This window comes from Pristiophorus japonicus, chromosome 8, assembly GCF_044704955.1.
Source record: "Pristiophorus japonicus isolate sPriJap1 chromosome 8, sPriJap1.hap1, whole genome shotgun sequence".
Classification (NCBI taxonomy): domain Eukaryota; kingdom Metazoa; phylum Chordata; class Chondrichthyes; family Pristiophoridae; genus Pristiophorus; species Pristiophorus japonicus.
In genome coordinates, this window is record NC_091984.1 from 208,195,324 (window position 1) to 208,213,965 (window position 18,642).

Consider the following 18,642-nt stretch of genomic DNA (forward strand, 5'->3'; position numbering starts at 1 on the left):
TGTGCATGAATCCCAAAAAGTTAGTTTGCAGGTGCAGCAGGTAATCAGGAAGGCGAATGGAATGTTGACCTTCATTGCGAGAGGGATGGAGTACAAAAGCAGGGAGGTCCTTCTGCAACTGTACAGGGTATTGGTGAGGCCGCACCTGGAGTACTGTGTGCAGTTTTGGTCACCTTACTTAAGGAAGGATATACTAGCTTTGGAGGGGGTACAGAGACGATTCACGAGGCTGGTTCCGGAGATGAAGGGGTTACGTTATGATGATAGATTGAGTAGACTGGGTCTTTACTCGTTGGAGTTCAGAAGGATGAGGAGTGATCTTATAGAAACATTTAAAATAATGAAAGGGATAGACAAGATAGAGGCGGAGAGATTGTTTCCACTGGTCGGGGAGACTAGAACTAGGGGGCACAGCCTCAAAATACGGGGAAGCCATTTTAAAACCGAGTTGAGAAGGAATTTCTTCTCCCAGAGGGTTGTGAATCTGTGGAATTCTCTGCCCAAGGAAGCAGTTGAGGCTAGCTCATTGAATGTATTCAATAGATAGATTTTTAACCAATAAGGGAATTAAGGGTTACGGGGAGCGGGCGGGTAAGTGGAGCTGAGTCCATGGCCAGATCAGCCATGATCTTGTTGAATCGCGGAGCAGGCTCGAGGGGCTAGATGGCCTACTCCTGTTCCTAATTCTTATGTTCTTATGTTGCTTCAGCTGTGTACACTGACCTGAGTGAAGAAGAAAAATTGTGAAGAAAACCTGAAGGAAGCCTTTGAGTAATTTGATTTGTCTGTTTTGTGATATTTGCTGGTTTGTGAATAGTAGCTTTAAAAAAAAATAATTGCTTGGTTTTCTGCTGGCTACTCATATTTTTCGTTGGTATTATTTACTACACTTTGATTTGTTCCCATTTAGTCAAATTGTGATTGGTTCAAATAGCCAGTTATCTGTTAAATTACTAATAATCTTTTGCTGTACAGACAAACAGATTGTACTGTCGACATTTTGGAGGTGTGCTGCTTTGCAAAGTTGTGATGTAATGGGCATGCACTAGATGCAAGCATTTTCTATATCAATCTACAAGCACAGCAGCATAATAACATTAGATCCATAGCAGCTAACAGCACAGAAGGAGGCCATTCGGCCCAATGTGTGTATGTCTACTCTTTGCTGGAGTAATCTAGAATAAAATAGACTGCCCCACTTTCTTCCCCTGCTTCAAATATTTATCCAATTTTCCCCTTAAAAGATGTAATGGTCTCTACCTCAGCCACTCCCTGTATCAGCATTCCTTGCTCCAACATCCCTCTAAGCCCTTTGCCAGTTGGTGCTGGACTCCATCCATGCTCTGTGACATTGAAGGCAGGGTTCCCGGTGCACCAAGCATTTGAGTACATGCACCCATCAGCCTTCTTCTCTAGCCTGGCCCATCAATGTCGTCATCTGAGTTCTCTGCAGCAAAACTAGTGTATGACCTTTGCCTCCGGCGAGCTGGCACCTGTGTTCTCCTTTTCCCCCCCTGCCCTGGCTGCAATGCACTGGTGTCCGGTGTATCACTGTGTGCAGATCCCGCCTCTATCCTATCCTCTAAATTACATGCAGTGTCAGTATCTGAGCTGGTGGCTGCGACTGTGAAATCAAGTGACGGTGTGTCCTCATCTTGACTATCTTCTTGCTCTTTCTCCACTGCCTGGGCAGGTTGCAGTTCTTGGGTGTGTGAAAGGAAAAAGGCATAAGGATGTAGGGCTGTGGTGAGTGGAGAGAAGAAATTAAGAATTGTATGCTTACCCCCATCAGCAGCTTCTCTCTCAAAAGTGGTTGTGGAATGAGGGAGAAATGGGATGAGAGAACAAGGATTAGGTATGCGGATACCCTCATCTTCAATGGCTTTAGGCCCTAGGTGGCCATGGCCTCAGCAATGGCGCTTCCCATAATGGTAAGCACCATCTCCTCCATGGGGGTTAGAACATGCAGGTGCATCTCTTCCCCCTCCAGTTAGCTCCTGCTGCCTCCGGTTGTGCGCCACCTTCTCCTGCAAGAGAGGGGGAAGTGTGTCAGTAAGTGCCTTGCAATCTGTGTAGGTGATGTGGTTGTCATGGTTGAATAGCTTGTAGCGTTTGCAAGCTGAGATATGTCAGTTTAAGACTTGCAACAGTGCTAAGTGTGTGAGGGTGAGGTGAAGTATATGAATGCTAAGTATGAGTCCTGATTAATAGAGATTGTTGGTAGGTGAGTGATGGGGATGTGGTGCATTGAGCAGTGGCTAAGGCTAGTAGTGCAGTTGGTAAGACATGGCATTTGAAGATTCATGCATGGATCCTGACACTGATCATTAAACTTCCTCCTGCACTGCATCCATGTTCTTGGAGCTATACTCCTGGGATTGACCTCCTCCACTATCTCTTGCCTTCTGAGCATGTGTCTAGAGGCCCTCTGGCCCCTCTGTACATGACATTTCTCCTTCCTTCGACTTCTTCCACCAAGACCTTCAGTGCAGCGTACAAAAATCTTGATGCCCACTCTCTCTCCTGATCAGCCATTGTTGCTTGTTGCACAGCACAGTGACCCAATGATCTCAGCAACCTTAAGAGGTGCAGGCTAGCTTTAAGCAATGCAGGCTAGCTTTAAGTAGTGCTAGGAAGTAACTATATTGGGCCCCCTGCTGATGCGTGCAGCCAATGAACACACACATCATTATAATGAGCAGGCAGCACAAAGTTAACGTGCTGCCTGCATCCCACTGAATGGGCAAGGGTTAATCGTGCATTGCGCTCCCCGCGCTCGTTTTCGGCGGTTAACCAATTTAACCCCCTAGGGCTTTTCAGCCTGCAAAGGAGATGTCAAGAAGTTAAAAAAAAATAAAGACTTGTATTTATATAGCACTTTTTACGACCACTGAATGTCCCAAAGTACTTTACAGCCAATGCTTTTTCCATTGTAGTCACTGTTGTAATGTAGGAATGTAAAGTGATCTCAGACTTATATAAAGTAGTAAATGGAATGGAAGAGATTAATCTGGGATACTACTTTAAATTAAACAGTGAGATTAGGACAAGGGGAACCAGATGAAAGTAGTATAAAGTATTTTTAGTAATATTAGGAAGTTCGTCATGCAGAGAGTAATCAACACTTAGAATTGTGTTCCTGGAAGAGTGGTGGAGGCAAAAACTCTGGAGTCATTTAAGAAACAATTGGGTCCAATAAGTGGGGGAGTGTACAGATGTTCTGGATGCACGAATTAAAATGGGCCTCCTTGCCTTCCTCATCTATAGGTATCTTGATATCTTGTGCATTAAAACTGGTAACCCTTTGTCACAGACTCCCCAACCAGAGGAAATCATCTTACCCTATTTACCCGATCAAAACTCTTCATAATTTTAAAACCCCTCCTAAATCTCCTCCTGGCCTTCTCTTCGCTAGTGGAAATATTCCCAGCACCTCGAGTGTCTCCTCATAACTGCAGTTTCAGATTCCAGGTGAATCTATGGTATATGTTGTCCTTTCTATAATGGGACACCCAAAGCTCCACACAGTACTCCAGTACAAGCCTAAACAATGTCTTGTACACACATATCATGACATCGTTACTCTTGAATTCTATGCTCTTTTTAAAAAAAAAAACTAAAATGTAGTTGGTCTTTCTGGCTTTATTTAATGATGTGCATCAATATCCACATATTCATTCACCTGTGTGCATGTACAGAATGAGGAAAGGAATGTGGAATGCAAGCTTAGAAAAATTCTACTGCTGTTGAAACAATTTGTGTTACTCCTGCCTGATCCTTTGATCATACATTCACTTACATTTTTCAGTGAAACAAGATTGGACATTTATATTTATTGATGAGCTGCCGAAGAATGAGGAAAAACATAAACTTCTTTAAAGGGAAAATATGGGACCAAGATTTTCAAACTAGGAATCTTTTTGGATTCCTGTGTCCAATTTTCAAAAATGTATAAACAAATATATATAGTATATTCTAGTGACATCGAGGGGCATAACATTAACACTGCAGCCATCTTTACTTTTAGCATCTTGGCAGGAGTTCCAGTTGGATCTCCTCAATTTTATGTGGGATGTCAACTGTCCATTGCATGCTTAGACCCATGGCAAAATTAGTTACCCCATTATATATTTATGATTGCCAGTTTTAAACTTGGAAGTTGCTTTGTTTTCCATATTTCTAGTCCCCTCCCAGTTTCCATCCCAAAACTATAGTATTATCCTTGATGTGGAGCGTGGGTTGGTCTAGGCTGTGACCATCTCCAAGGATACCTTCAGTCTTCCTTCATTGTTCTACTGGGAGGTGTTCTTAAGTAGAACAGGGAAAGTACACCTCCCCAAGACATTCCAGTCCAAATTATAAATTCAACTATAGGAGTGTGTGTGTCAATCACAAATGGGCTTTAACTTGTGAAGAGTTTGATACTCCACAATTTAAAAAAAAATTTCTCTGCTGCCTCTGAGTCCCCATGAGCTGTGCACTATTCTTCAAAATCTGGTGGTAAATCAGATAAGTTTGTCTTTTGATTTCCTCTTTTTCCTATGGAGAAGCTCCTCCCTATAGTAGCTTACTAAGTTTGAAAGTCATCTTTTAGAAAGATTTCCTCTTTTTATAGTGAAATAGTAAATGCATTCTTCATACATGTGAAATAGTGAATTCTGATGCAAGCCTGTAATCTTTGCACAGCACATCACTGGGCAGTCCAAGCTGTGCTATTTTAGCATAAATATGGGATAATCTTTGCACAAAGATACATTTTTTTTAAAGTTGGAACAAAGTAAATTATTTGCACAAAACATATGTTCCCAACTGTATTGTTTTGATTTATTGATGTAGAGCGGTGAAGGAAAGAACTCTGGAATCAAAGGATGTTGGGATCCCTCTGGATGGATGAATTTAGATGGGCTGAATGGCCTTCGTCATTTCTAATTATCTTGGGAGCTTCTGACCTTGTGATTGTGAATCACATTTTAATTATGCCTGTAGAACAAAAAAATGGTTCTTGGCTCAAATTTCCAACTGCCAATCATTACTTCACTGTCTCTGAGCACAACTCTCTTCCAATTCTTTCCAAATTCCAGGTCTGCGTTGTCACCTTTGATCTCTGTGTTTCCATGTATAACATAAATACGGAACTTATACCACATGCTGCAGCTCACAATGAACAATGATACAGGAGATTCACATTTTCAGAAGGTGCAATGCTTTGTAACTTCTCTTTACTGATCTCGAGAGCTGGATTTGATCAAGTTAATTTTGCACTTTTCACCTAAAACTGATTTTTTTTAAGGGGAAAATGCAGAGGGTAGTTACAAATGTAAATTACTTCATTCAGTTACCCTGAGAACCGTTGAGGCGGGATCTTTAATTATCATTGAGATCATGAAGCCTGCACAATGTCATTCATTTTTTTTTTACAAATCCTTTCTCTTCTTTCCCATTTTCTCTCTCTTTATCCCTTCCTCACCTGCAAGCACAAACTCAGGCTTTGAAGTGCAAGCCTGAAAATGTCCAAACAGATAGCCACGATACAGCCAATTTCATCACCCTGTGCTCTGTTGTGTATTTATTTGCCTCAGGCTTTGGCATGGAATTCTGGCTCACTGCCAACAGGCAAGCACACCACGAGTAACTCCTTCATAATTTCATATCAACTGCCCCTATTGAAAGAAATCAGCAGTGACTTGGCAAAGATAATTAGCTGAACCCTACATGAATGCTCCTCCTAAACCTACCCCACCCGTCCAAAACACAACAACTATTGACACAAACCACATGACTGTTGCCATTATCTGCCAATTTGAGTACACGGCCCACAATTTTTTTTTAAACCTCAATTTATCTTCCTGTAAATTGCACCTTTTCCATTGCTGCTTTTTTTTTTACTGTTTCATTTGTGGTACTAGGCAGTAGGTTCCACACTATGCAGACAGTTATCTGGATCACTTCACAGGCTATAGATTAGAGACCAAGTTTTGAAACATTTGTGTAATTGTCATTTTTGATTATATTTCCTCCAGATGTTTTAAGATTTGACAACACCTACAGCATCATTCATTCCAAGAAGGTTAGCTACTCGGTGGAAGTGCTGCTGCCAGACAAGGGGTCAGAAGCACAGATGGATGATCTTGGGAAGAAGATAACAGAAGTGAATGTCAGTGAAAAATAACAACGTTGTGATCTGTAAGGCAACTTTACAATGAGGTGATTTCCATTTTTGTGCAGTGTAAGCAGCGTATGCACTGAATGCAATGGCATGTGTTTATGATTGGCTATATTGTAGACACAGCAGACCTGTGGTGTGTGCATTTTGTGCTATGTGGGGCCCTGTTAAATAACCCGTGGATTATCATGGTCCAGTCAAAATTGGGATAAACAGAGTGCCTATTAAGCATGCTGCTTTTACCATAAATGAGGTGAATGGGATACACACAATGCCTTTTTAAGTAAGACTTTCATCTAATACTATATTCAGCATTGAGCTTTTTGTTTATACAAAAATTCTAAATTGATCTTGGTTATGTCTGTACTGGTATATTTGGCTGCTGTACTGTCTCATGGACATTGTAGCATTGGCCTGGAGGCCATACCTATGGTATATCATCCAACTTAGAAAGGATCATAGAGGTTATTATAGAGTGATGTGCATTACCTTCAGTCAAATTAAATGGATAATTAGGTCTTATTATGGGATTAAATTTTAACCAAAGATAAAACTACAAATTGTTTCCAAATGCTGTTGGTAGATTTCTGATTGCTTTTATAATAAAAATACCTTTGCACTTCAGCCTAATTCTGAATGAATTTTTAAAAACTCCCAATAATATAATCTCTCTCATTCACAAATCCATTTTAATGCCTTCTGTGACAGTCCCATGTCACTCTCAATATTCAGATCAAGAATAATTATAGCTGCCCCGTTTCCATTTATCTTCCACACCAGTGCAACTGATAACACGCAGTATGCTCACTTATCTCTCAAAGACCCAACAAATGCCAAAGAGGATGATGCCAGATATCAACCATCTCTCCTTATAAAACCTGGCATTCGAGTGATTGTTGTCTGGTTCATATTTATTAGGATTGTGTTTTAGTCCTTCAGACAGTTAGGTTTCTGAAGACCTGAATTGCTGCCTTGAGGAACTGAACCAATTGGAATTTGCAAAACTCACTTGAGCGTGAATTATCCTGGTTGCATAAAAGCTTCAGATTCTTATCCATAGCTTCTACCATACTTTGAATCCATCGTTATACCCACAGCTTGCAGGGTGAGAAATCCTGGACTGTGGCAAGATTTACACCACAAGTTTCACAAGTATTCAAGAATTAATTCAGTATGTGTTCTGGCATTGTATATATATTGAATTAACTTCAGAAAAGCTTGCATTTGAATGGGTGCAGGTCTCCACATTATTTTCCAGTAGCTAGAGATTCTTCTAGGTGGAGAACTCCACTCTAGTTCTCCTATAGTCACTTAAAGCTGCAGTATTCATTATCTTGGTGTCTTCCAGACCTCTAGTACATAGTAACATTCCCTCTCATTTTTGTCTCATTTTAATTTGCCATGTATGCACTCTAACTTTCAGTGGCAGCTTGTGAGCGGCCTGTGCAGGACCTTCCGATTGATGCGCAGGTGGTTATAAGTCCTAATATACGTTCAAGGGTTTCAGAGTACTGAATGTTACAGTTTGGTATCATGTCCTTCCCCAGATTTTATTTGAGGAGCCGTCCTGTCAGTACACCATTATTACCTGTGTCGTCAATAGTTGAAATTTGATGACCCGGTTAGTGCAAGCATTGTACCTGATTACATGTCACTAAAAATTTGGAATATTTCTACTGCGAGTGCTATCGTAAGCCTGGATGTATTCCTCGCAAATGTTTTGAAGCTCTCAATTTTCAAAAACTTTGTGAGTTATTTCTTATGAACCATTTGCCTCTGGCTCCTATAACGAAGCCAAAGTATTTAACAGAGGTGCCCGTGGTTGTATCTATGGCTTGCTGGGTTAGGTGGCTATACTTCACTCTTCTCCTCCCACGCTTTCTCGAGTGCCATGTTGTTATCTTCCCATCTCACCGTGATGTCTACAACCGCGACCTCTGCCGCTTCCTTGAATATTATGTCTGGTTTCCATAGTGTTCCATCCGGTGCAATGATCCTGGGTTCCATGTATGTTGTCCATCCATATTTGGAAACTAGATCTTTCAGGTTTTCTAAGATCTTATCATGACACTTAATTCTGGCGTTCTTAACCGCGAGGCATCTCCCAGAGATGTGTGCCAAGGTCTCACTAGCTCCATTACATCTTCGCCGGTTTTAATCGTATTGGCTTGGCCGTAGGATAGGCTGCACCTGGTTGGATAAAAGTTGCATCTTAACAACAGTCCTTTAATGAACCGTGATTGTTTCATCCCATGAAAGGAGTTAGTCCATGAATTCGATATCCTGTCACTCTGGTAATACCTTATGCCGGAGGTATGCCCTATGCTGGCAAAGGAGGTTCGCCCACCTCTCAAACTCCCATTCTCTCCAGCTTGCATACCAGTTCCTAGGCTTTATTCTCACACTAGAAGAATGGATGGATGCATCGCATGTGACCATTGCTTCTTCAGGTGCGAGAGGTAAATCGCTACCTTCTGTGATGTTACTGTGTTTTGCTCTTCAGAATTCCTTCACCTCCCCAAGGGCTTTTAGATTTCTAAGTTTTGACACAGTATTGACCATGCTTTCGACACAGAATTGGAAGGACAACATTATTACCTTGTCGGTGGGCATCTCGAGAGCCACTGGTTTCCTGATAACTGCAGATGTAATTTGGACTTCCAACTTTATTAGCAGAGTACAGGATTCCATCAGTGACATCCGCAGGAAGATGTAGTATCTCCTTTGTCGCCTTTTTGATCAGTTGATCTAGCTCAGTTAGGGTGTTTTGAGAGGCCTCGGGTAAGGATAAGATGGTAATATATCCCAGGGAAGAAATGGGTCTTCAGAATCTCAAATTTCTGGGTGGGTTTTAATTCGGATTCTTTCAGGCTAGCAATCCAGATCTCAACTTTGTCTTCAGCAACTCCGGCCCAAGGATCAGTTCGGGCTCCCAAATCTTTCTCCGTATCCCCAGGGGGGATATAACTCACGGGGCTCCCATTCATTCACCAGTCCACTTATGGGGCTCAAGTTTCAGACCCCCACTAGAACGGCGCTCATCGGAGAGGCCCGCCTAATTTGTAGAACAGAAATTGCGCCGAATACTGACTTCGCGATTCTCGGATATCTGTAGGCCCATTTCCAGCTCGGCGTGGCGCAGCAGGAGCTGCTGGGGGCGGAGCTACAGCCCTGCGCCAGAAACAGTGCTGGCAACTGCGCATGTGCGCAGTAGCTCCTGGCCCTCCCAGCGCATCCTGTTTCCGGGCGATGACCCTATCCCTGACCGAAGGGACATCGCCCCTATCCCGGGCCGAGTGGCCTGACTGCCCTCACCTCTTCCGCGGCTGCCTGGCATCTCCTGGGTCAGGCCCCACCCGAACTCCTCGTCGGCGGCGGGGCCTGCCCGCCCGGCATCTTGCTGGAGGCGGGTCCCGCCCAAAGTCCTTGGCGGCGGTCCAGCATCTCCTGGGGGCGTGCCCCGCCGAAAGTCCTCAGCGTCTTCGTCGGCAGCGGGGCCCACCCGCCTGGCATCTCTTGGGGTGCCCCGCCCCAGCAGGCTGTTGGAGGGCTCCTGGTGCTGCAGTAGGTGAGCGGAAACTTTACATTTTTTATTTATTGATTTAGTTATTTATTTTGATAATTGGTTGATTTATTGATGTATTTATCATTTATTATTGATGATGGCTCTTTATTTGTAAAAGTAAAGTGTTTAATGCTTGTAAAATCCCCTAACTTCACTCTAACTTTCCTTCCCCTCCATCTCTCGCTCCCTGCGCCTAATTTATAAAGCGTAGGCAAGGTTTTTCTGAGCATACAAAAATCTACACTTACTCCATTCTAAGTTAGCTTGGAGTAAGTTTTTGCTGCCTAAACTTGCAAAACAGGCGTTAGTAGCTGGTAACGCCCCCTTTTGGAAAAAAAACTATTCTAAAACAAAACGATTCTAACTCACTAGAATTGCAGCAAATTAAATGCCGAGAATTACAATTTCTAAAATACTCCATTCTAAACTAGTTTCTCCAAAAATATAGGAGCAACTCGAGCCAAAACTTGCGCCCATGAAATGGAAATCGGCATTCTTTTTGGGGCTGATGTCTCGCCCCGTATTTTTGCAGAACGATTGAATGTTTTTAAGGTTTCTAATCACGCCCGCATAGGAGTCACTGAGGACTACTATATCATCGGCAAGGCAAGTGATGCACAACAGATAGATTTATTGGTCAACTGCATAGCCACACCCATGTTTTCTTGATCAAGCGAGCATAAAATGGTGTCCATTGTAATATGAAACAGAATTGGTGAGAGAGGATCACCTTGTTTGACACCTTGCCCTATGGGGATTGGATCTGTCTTGAATCTGGCTCCCTCTACCACCGTTAAGGTATGGTGTATAAGTCTTCGATGAGGTGAATAAATCCCTTGGGCACACCCAGCCTTCCGAGTCCCTTGGAAATCAGTTTGTGCCCGACAAGATCAAATGCCTTTGTCAAATCAACAAAGACAATGGCCAGCTCCTCCTTGTTTCTTTTTGCCCCCTTAATGATGTTTTGTAACATGGCAACGTTTTGATTGCACTCGGGGGTGGCCGCTATAAAGCCCTTCTGCCGAGGATTGAGGTCGATGGCTTCACTTAATCTTTTGGCTATGGTGAACAGTTGGAGCAATATTGGCCCAATAGTAATTGGCCGCCAGTTGTCTATGTCCTTGATGTGTTCGGCATTCTCAGTTTTTGGAATGAGCACTGTATGGCTTTTCAGTATTTCCGGTATAGCTGCCGTCCTGAGCCACAGAGTAAAGAGTTGAGGGAGAACGGTCTCGTCATCTCCCATTATATCGGTGACATTATTGATTTTCGTGCCATCTGGACCGGCTGCAGTCGTCTCGTTGATGCCCAAGAGTATGTCTTCCATCTCTTTAACCTCCATGGCCCTCATGAATTCCTCATAATTTTTATGGCCTGTATAGATTGCGAATTTGTTAATGTTTGCCTTGATGTTAGGCTGAGATAACTTATCAGCGAAACATTTTTCAAGCTCCTCCTTACACAGAGAACAGCTAGTACAGTCTGGTGCCCCCTGATTTGTCGCGCCAGTCTTTTCCGGCCTATCTGGTACAGTGTCTTAAACGCGGCCTTCTTGGCAGCTCGTCTCTTTTTGGCGCCAGAGTTATAGGCTAATCCCCTCCCCCCAATCCCCGCGCCTTTTTACATTCCCTGTTTTTGTCCTTGTGGTCTTCCAGGGCTTAGATTTTTCTAATTTATTAACTCCGTGATACTTTCAATTAAATCAAGGCATGAGGCCTTACTTTCTGGACCTTTCCTTTCACGGAGGATTACCTCAGCTTTTATAAGCTGTGGATCTAGCTCCCAATGCCGAGGGGTGCTCCCTGGTGGGCGCAGTGCCCTTTTCTGCCAGACAGGTTGGCAGGAGTCGGCAATAGCCTCCGCGGCCGAGGGCCTGGGATCGTTAACTACCATTGTAGGGTTACTCGGGGCCATTGTTGCCACTTTTTCGGCCGCTTTCAGGAAGGCACGCCATTTATCTGAAATCTGTTTGTTCGTTTTAGATTTCAGAATGCTACCGATTTGTTTGTTAATATCGCGCTAGCCCTGGAACTAAATTTCCAGTTCCATAAGGAAGGTTGCCTTCTCCTCCTCCTCCTCCTCCTCCTCCTCCTCCTCCGACCACACGTCTCCCTTCCTACTAGGTTTCTACCGGGGCATGAGAGCTCTTATATATTTCTCGTTCTTCAGGGTAGGATGTTCGTGCCGCTCGTGCTGGCTGAGGCCACTCTGAGTGGAAAGTTTGGCCTCACATTCCACGTAGGAGAATATGCCTTCTGGTTTAGGCGGCCTGCTGCCTTTACATTTGGCATAGTGGTAGGCGATAGATCTATATTCATGGGATTTACTGCATTTAGAGCATATGGTCTTGAAAGACTTGATTTGATGTTGACTCTGGAGGTGGATTCTGAACAGACCAGCTGTTTGAAATACCTTGTTACATCTGCAGCAGAACAAGCAGTCAGTTGGGTAATGGATTAATATGTCTGCCGGGCTGTTACGGTTACAAGAGGGCTCGATCTATTCACCTTCGTAATAGGTGTAATCGTCAGATGTACCTGAACCCGTGGGGGGAGCGCTTGAGACTGGTTCTGATCCCTTGAGCGCATATAGGCTTCGTACATAGGGGAGCGATGGAAATGGAGATGAGTTTTTTCACTTTCTGTTTGCCTCCTCATTACATTATTGGTTACCAAGCTTCCTCCTCCTTCATCTGGTAAGATAGGATAGATGACGTTGTATAGATTAGCACAAGTGCCATTGATAATTTCCCGATACTGTAGCTTGATTGATGCTTCAAAGGATGCTAGATTTTCTTTTGCACTTAAAGAATATCTGCCTATGTTGTTGATCTTCATTGAATGGGCCAGCTAAGGATTGAGAAAGTTTACTCAAGTGAAACAACTGAGTTCAAACACCCAGCAACAGTGGACTGCAGCTCATGACTCACGAGTTGGAAATCAAGTGTTCAATCACTGCGAGCCCACCACTTCTGTTTACTAATGTGATGAATCACCACGACTTTGTGACTGATTGAGAGCAGATTGAGAAAGGCAACAATGACCTGTGCCTCCTACTAAGAAAAAGACCCAATTAATTTACTACTGTGTCATCTTAGATCCTGATCAAGAGTTAACAACAACTCCATATATTTCTAAAATGATATGCTCTCCCAATGGTTCAGTGCACTCTTTGATGCAGTACTAAGCCATACAGACTCCAAATTTTATCTCCAGCTTATGCTGCTGTTCAGAGAAGGTTCACTAGGTTGATTCCAGAGATGAGGGGGTTGACTTATGAAGATAGGTTGAGTAGGTTGAGCCTATACACATTGGAGCTCAGAAGAATGAGAGGTGATCTTATTGAAACATAAGATAATGAGGGTGCTCGACAAGGTGGATGCAGAGATGATATTTCCACTCCTAGAGGAAACTAAAACTAGGGGACATAGTCTCAGAATATGGGGCAGCACATTTAAAACTGAGATGAGGAATTTCTTCTCAGAGGGTTGTAAATCTATGGAATTCTCTGCCCCAGAGAGCTGTGGAGGCTGGGTCATTGAATATATTTAAGGCGGAGATAGACAGATTTGTGAGCGATAAGGGAATAAAGGGAAGTGGAGCTGAGTCCATGATCAGATCAGGCTCGAGGGGCCAGGTGGCCTACTCCTCCTATTTCTTATGTTCTTATGTCCTCCAATGGGTAGCTTCCCCTGACAGGAACGCTATTTTGGAAATTCGGACAGTTTTCTAGTCATTCCTTTCCACGGTCGGAAAATGATGCACACATGTCCAGATTTCTCATAAGTGCTCCCAGCAAGGACTGCAAAGTCATAGTATTTTTGTCAGTGTTTTCTTTATTGGTAATTATATTTCAACGTACACCAAAAGTTTGCTGCTGGACAATTTTTAATTTATGAAACTGAGTTTAAACTAATAAACAAACTATTGGAAAAGAAGTGCTGCAGCCTTACTATTGTTGGGTTCAGGTCAGCACATCTGCAGCTTACAGCTGCAGTCATGCATCGCACACCACTGCAGGGTTCCATTATTCATAGTTGCTTTCATTCCAGTACCACTGTTACTTGAAGTGCCATTGATTTGAGAGTTTATTTACTTGCAAAATCTACTACAGAATGTATAAGTATCTGTGATGAGTGTGTGTCTGGACTGATATTTTGTAATTTAATATACAATTGAATGTGTATTTATCTAGAAGAGATATTTTAAATCAGGCTTGGGTTGTGGAAAATGTAAACCCTCTCTGGGTCCACGTTCTTGCTTGATAGCATGAATATCAGTAGATTAATAAACATCAAGTAGTCAGTAGAAGTGATCTAACCTTGGTTCCTGTGAAATCAGATTGCAAGAGTGGTTTATTAAAGTTCCAGAAATCTGAGATTGTACTCGACCCTTCTATTCAGGTCCTCTTGTGTGTTATTTATAATATGCACTGGATACTATTATCTGTAATTGTTAATGTTAGTCATACTGTTGTGGTCCAGTGTGAGAAAGTTGCATGAGGGAATGAAGATGCCTTCTTAAAAAGCATTTTTCAGGTCTCATTTTGGATTTAAAAAAAACGTTTTACCTTGTTAGTTACAAAGACAAAATTACATAAGATAAACAGCACAGAAACTGGCCATTTGGCCCAACCAGTCCATGTCGGCATTTATGCTCCACTCGAGCCTCATCTAAATCTATGCGCATAACCCTCTATTTTCTTCTCCCTCATATGCTTATCTAGCCTCCCCTTAAATGCATCATATTATTCACTTCAACCACTCCCTGTGGTAGCGAGTTCCACAATCTCACCATTCTCTGGGTAAAGAAGTTTTTTCTAAAATCTTTATTTGATTTCTTGGTGACTATCTTATAGTGATGGCCTCTAGTTTTGCTTTTCCCCACAAGTGGAAACACTCTCTCTGTGTCTACTCTATCAAAACCTTTCATAATTTTATAGCTCTCTATTAGGTCACCCCTCAGCCTTCTCGTTTTTCAAAAGTAAAGAGACCCAGCCTGTTCATCATTTCCTGATAGATATAACGTTGCAGTTCTGGTATCATCTTTGTAAATCATTTTTCCATCCTCTCCAGTGCCTCTATTTCCTTTTTACAATGTGGCGACCAGAATTGTGCACAGTACTCCAAGTGTGGTCTAACCAAGGTTCAATACAAGTTTAGCATAACTTCCCTCTAGAAATAAACCGTAGTGCTTGGTTTGCTTTTTTTTTAAATGGCCTTGTTAACCTGCGTCACTATTTTGTGATTTGTGCATCTGTACTCCCAGATCTCTTTGCTCTTCTACCCCATTTAGATTCTTATTTTCCAAGTAATATGTGACCTCCTTATTTTTCTTACCAAAATGTAATACCTCACATTTATCTGTGTTGAAATTCATTTTCCAATTATATGCTCTACAAGTTTATTAATGTCTTAGAGTTCAGAAGTTGATTTTATCTAAAATACATCATTTCTGAGCTGCTGATTTGTGTGATGAATGAGAGTATCACAGTGTGACAGTCACAGAAGGGTTTAAAATCTGTGATGCCAGTACTGCTGTTTACAGAGAAATAATGTGCAATTGATCAGAGTAAATCATACATCCAGTTTACATCTGACTAACAAAATAAGAATGTTGAAACAGAAAAGGCTATTCAGCCCATCAAACTGCCTCCAATGTCCTGTCCTTACAGGACCTGATCTGACAAATTTTGTACTCTAAACCTCCACTGTGTTGAATAGGAAATGATTAAATTCTCTTTATAATGTAGTTGGTATTTAGTTAAAATAAGTCAGTTGTAAATATAAAGAGTTTAGCTTCTGGCTTTTCTCCGTTCATATAATCATGTCCTCTGGTGTTTATAACCTGATTTTATCTGTTTACATTCACCATATAAATTTCCTTTATTTTAAGAAAACTTTGATCATCTTGCCTTTTAGTCTGATCACAATAGATTGAATTTCATTAGTTTCTTCTCGTAGCTCAGTAACTTAAACCTGGGATTTTCCAATTCCTCCTGCAAACTTCAGGCTTTTAACAGCCTAGACTGATTTCAGCAGCCTTGGTGGTCCTCCTGCACTCTGGTTGTTGGACGTTTTTTAAAGTTTCTTTTTGGAGTATCTGGTTAGAGCTTAAAGTAATTTGATTGATTCTTCTTTAACGGTGGTGTAAGAGTCCTTGTTAAAATCGTCTCAAGTTATTGAGAATCAGCGGTGTTCTCACATGCAGTATGTAATTCAATAGTTGCACAAAGTTACTTAAATGACACAGTGCCTTGCACAATTCCTAAAACAATTAGCTGGGAGGCTATGCGTCACGATGAAAAGAACAAGAAAGTATTTGTTTCCAGTATAGATCCAGCTGCAAGTCTGCAGCAATTCTTCTACCCAAAACATGCCCATAATGTTTTGGTAAGGTCAATAAATTGCTAACACGTTGCAAATTACAAGGCTTTTTTCCCCCTTTATGGCAGTTTTTTTATGTACTGCATAAAATACTGGAAGTGGTATGAACTCCACAGCTGCCAGAGGATTGGAAGGTAATTTTATAGAGTTCCATTTTTCCATAAGAATGATTAAGAAATATGTTTTCCTGCATTTTGGTGAATACTGTATTTAAGTTCTGAAATATATATATTGGATAGGTGCTTATGTGAGCCTCCTCCCCCAGTGGGGAGCCAAGGTTGCAAAGAACACCGATTGGAGAAATATGGCTATAATGTTGTAGCTCTAGCTCTGACTCGCATTCCCTGTAAGCGCAGCTCCTTGCTGAGGCCACAGAATCACAATCACCTCTGATCTATAACAGCTTTATGTCAATACTGAGAGTTTTTCAAATAATTTTGCATTTGGATTTGTAACTATTGAGAAATGGATGTGATGCAAAATCAAGTGTGTATTTTGTGGAAAACAATAAAATGATCTGTGTTTCATGCTAAACTGGTGTTTTTAGAATTTTGTGACTTTTGCTTCATTGGTACATTATATTTGAAATCACAAGCTGGACTATGCTGTCTTCAAGTCACCCAGATACTCAAACATTCACTTTTAAATAAGAAGTGCCAGGTGGACTTCCAGTGTCTACCTGGATGAAGCACGTTTGGAAAAGCTAGCATTCAGGATATTACGGGAATCAAGGGATATGGTGCAGGCAAGTGGAGTTGAAGTAGAAAATCTCGTTGAATGGCAGAGCAAGCTTGAGGGGCCAAATGGCCTACTCCTGCTCCTTTTTCTTATGTTCTTATGTACTCGCTTCCCTCTTATTTTTCGTAAGAACATAAGAAATAGGAGTAGGAGTAGGCCATTTGGCCCCTCGAGCCTGCTCTGCCATTTAATAAGATCATATCTGATCTTGGGCTTAGCTCCACTTCCCTGCCCGCTCCCTATAACCCTTCATCCCATATCGTTCAAAAATCTATCTCCACCTTGAATATATTCAATGACCCAGCCTCCACAGCTTTCTGGGGCAGAGAATTCCACAGATTTACAACCCTCACAAGAAATTCCTCCACATCTCAGTTCTAAATGGGCGACCATTCAATGACCCAGCTTCCACAGCTTTCTGGGGCAGAGAATTCCACAGATTTACAACCCTCACAAGAAATTCCTCCACATCTCAGTTCTAAATGGGCGACCTCATTCTTAAACTATGCCCCCTAGTTCTAGATTTCCTCAAGAGTGGAAACATCCTCTCTAAATTTACCTTGTCAAGCCCTCTCAGTATCTTATGTTTCAATAAAATCACCTCTCATTCTTCTAAACTCCAATGAGTATAGGTCCAACCTGCTCAACTTTTCTTCATAAGTCAACCTTCATTTCAGGAACCAACCTAGTGAACCTTCTCTGAAGTAGGGCAAAAGGTTGTGATTGATTTTTCACATGGTGCGTTTCCTATCAAAACCGTCCCATGTCATCACAGGAGGCTGTGCTTCCCTGCAAGAAAGGAAGAAGGAGGAGGGATGAATTTTTTTTTTTCAAAAATATATTTTCATATAAAATTTTCACAATACACTGGAAAATAGCTCAGTACCTTGCGGTCAGCAATTCCATACAATTCGTTTGGATGATGACATCAGTTCCATACAATACACTAGCGTACTTTTCATTTCAAGGTACAGTTTAGTACAATCTGTAAATCACGTTACATGTAGTAATGTACAAATGAGGGTGTTACATGGAGCAGATGAGAACAGGTTTACATTAGATTCCAGGATACATTTCAATACTGATCACGAATCACGTTACATGTAGCACTATGCAGATGAATGCAGTACATGGACCGGATGGGGATTTATTTACATTTCTTTACAAGTTACTAAACAGTGCAGAGACTTTCATTATACATGGCACAATACAGATGTTTTTCAGTACATGGTGCTCTATGTATACAAGCAGATTAACAAGTACAGCCCGAGGGGGGTCTGATTCCATCTCCTGGGTTTACCGAGGCGGAAGGGCCTTAAACTGTGGCTTTTCCCCATCGTGCCTTTGCGGCGGCTGCACCAATCTTTATTGTGTCCCTCAGCACGTACTCCTGGACCTTGGATTGCGCCAGTCTGCAACACTCGGCCGTGGATATCTCCTTGCTCTGGAAGACCAGCAAGTTTCGGGAAGACCAAAGTGCGTCTTTCACCAAGTTGATGGCTCTCCAGCAGCAGATGATGTCTGTCTCGGTGTACATCCCTGGGAACAGTCTGCAGAGCACAGAGTCCTGTGTTACAGAGCTGCTTGGAGGGATGAAAATGGAAAAGTCACTGATCCCAGGTCACTTTCATACACATCTCCATAACAAGCTGCGAGTAGCATTGGCAGGGGGCTAGTCTGCCCCCTCTACCAGGGAACGTGTGCAGCATAGGGCGACTTCAGGAAGAAAAGAGATTTTCTTTTAAAGCTAGTTCGGGGGTTAAAGTGTCTTGCTGGAGCTGCCGCAGAGGA

The 18,642-nt window shown here is 42.2% G+C and overlaps 1 protein-coding gene across 5 annotated transcripts in view; it reads left to right on the top strand.

Annotated features, from left to right (window-relative positions):
- Window positions 1–16,647, top strand: part of LOC139268975 (SEC14-like protein 2) — a 90,732-nt gene extending 74,085 nt beyond the window's left edge. For 4 of the 5 annotated variants that reach the window (XM_070887883.1, XM_070887882.1, XM_070887879.1 and 1 more), the window contains one exon: window positions 6,021–16,647. In XM_070887883.1, the coding sequence (XP_070743984.1) occupies window positions 6,021–6,169 (149 nt within the window). In that variant the 3' untranslated portion in view covers window positions 6,170–16,647. The remainder of the gene's footprint in view (window positions 1–6,020) is intronic. The other variant, XM_070887881.1, reaches the window with a different exon arrangement.
- Window positions 16,648–18,642: the final 1,995 nt, after the last annotated feature.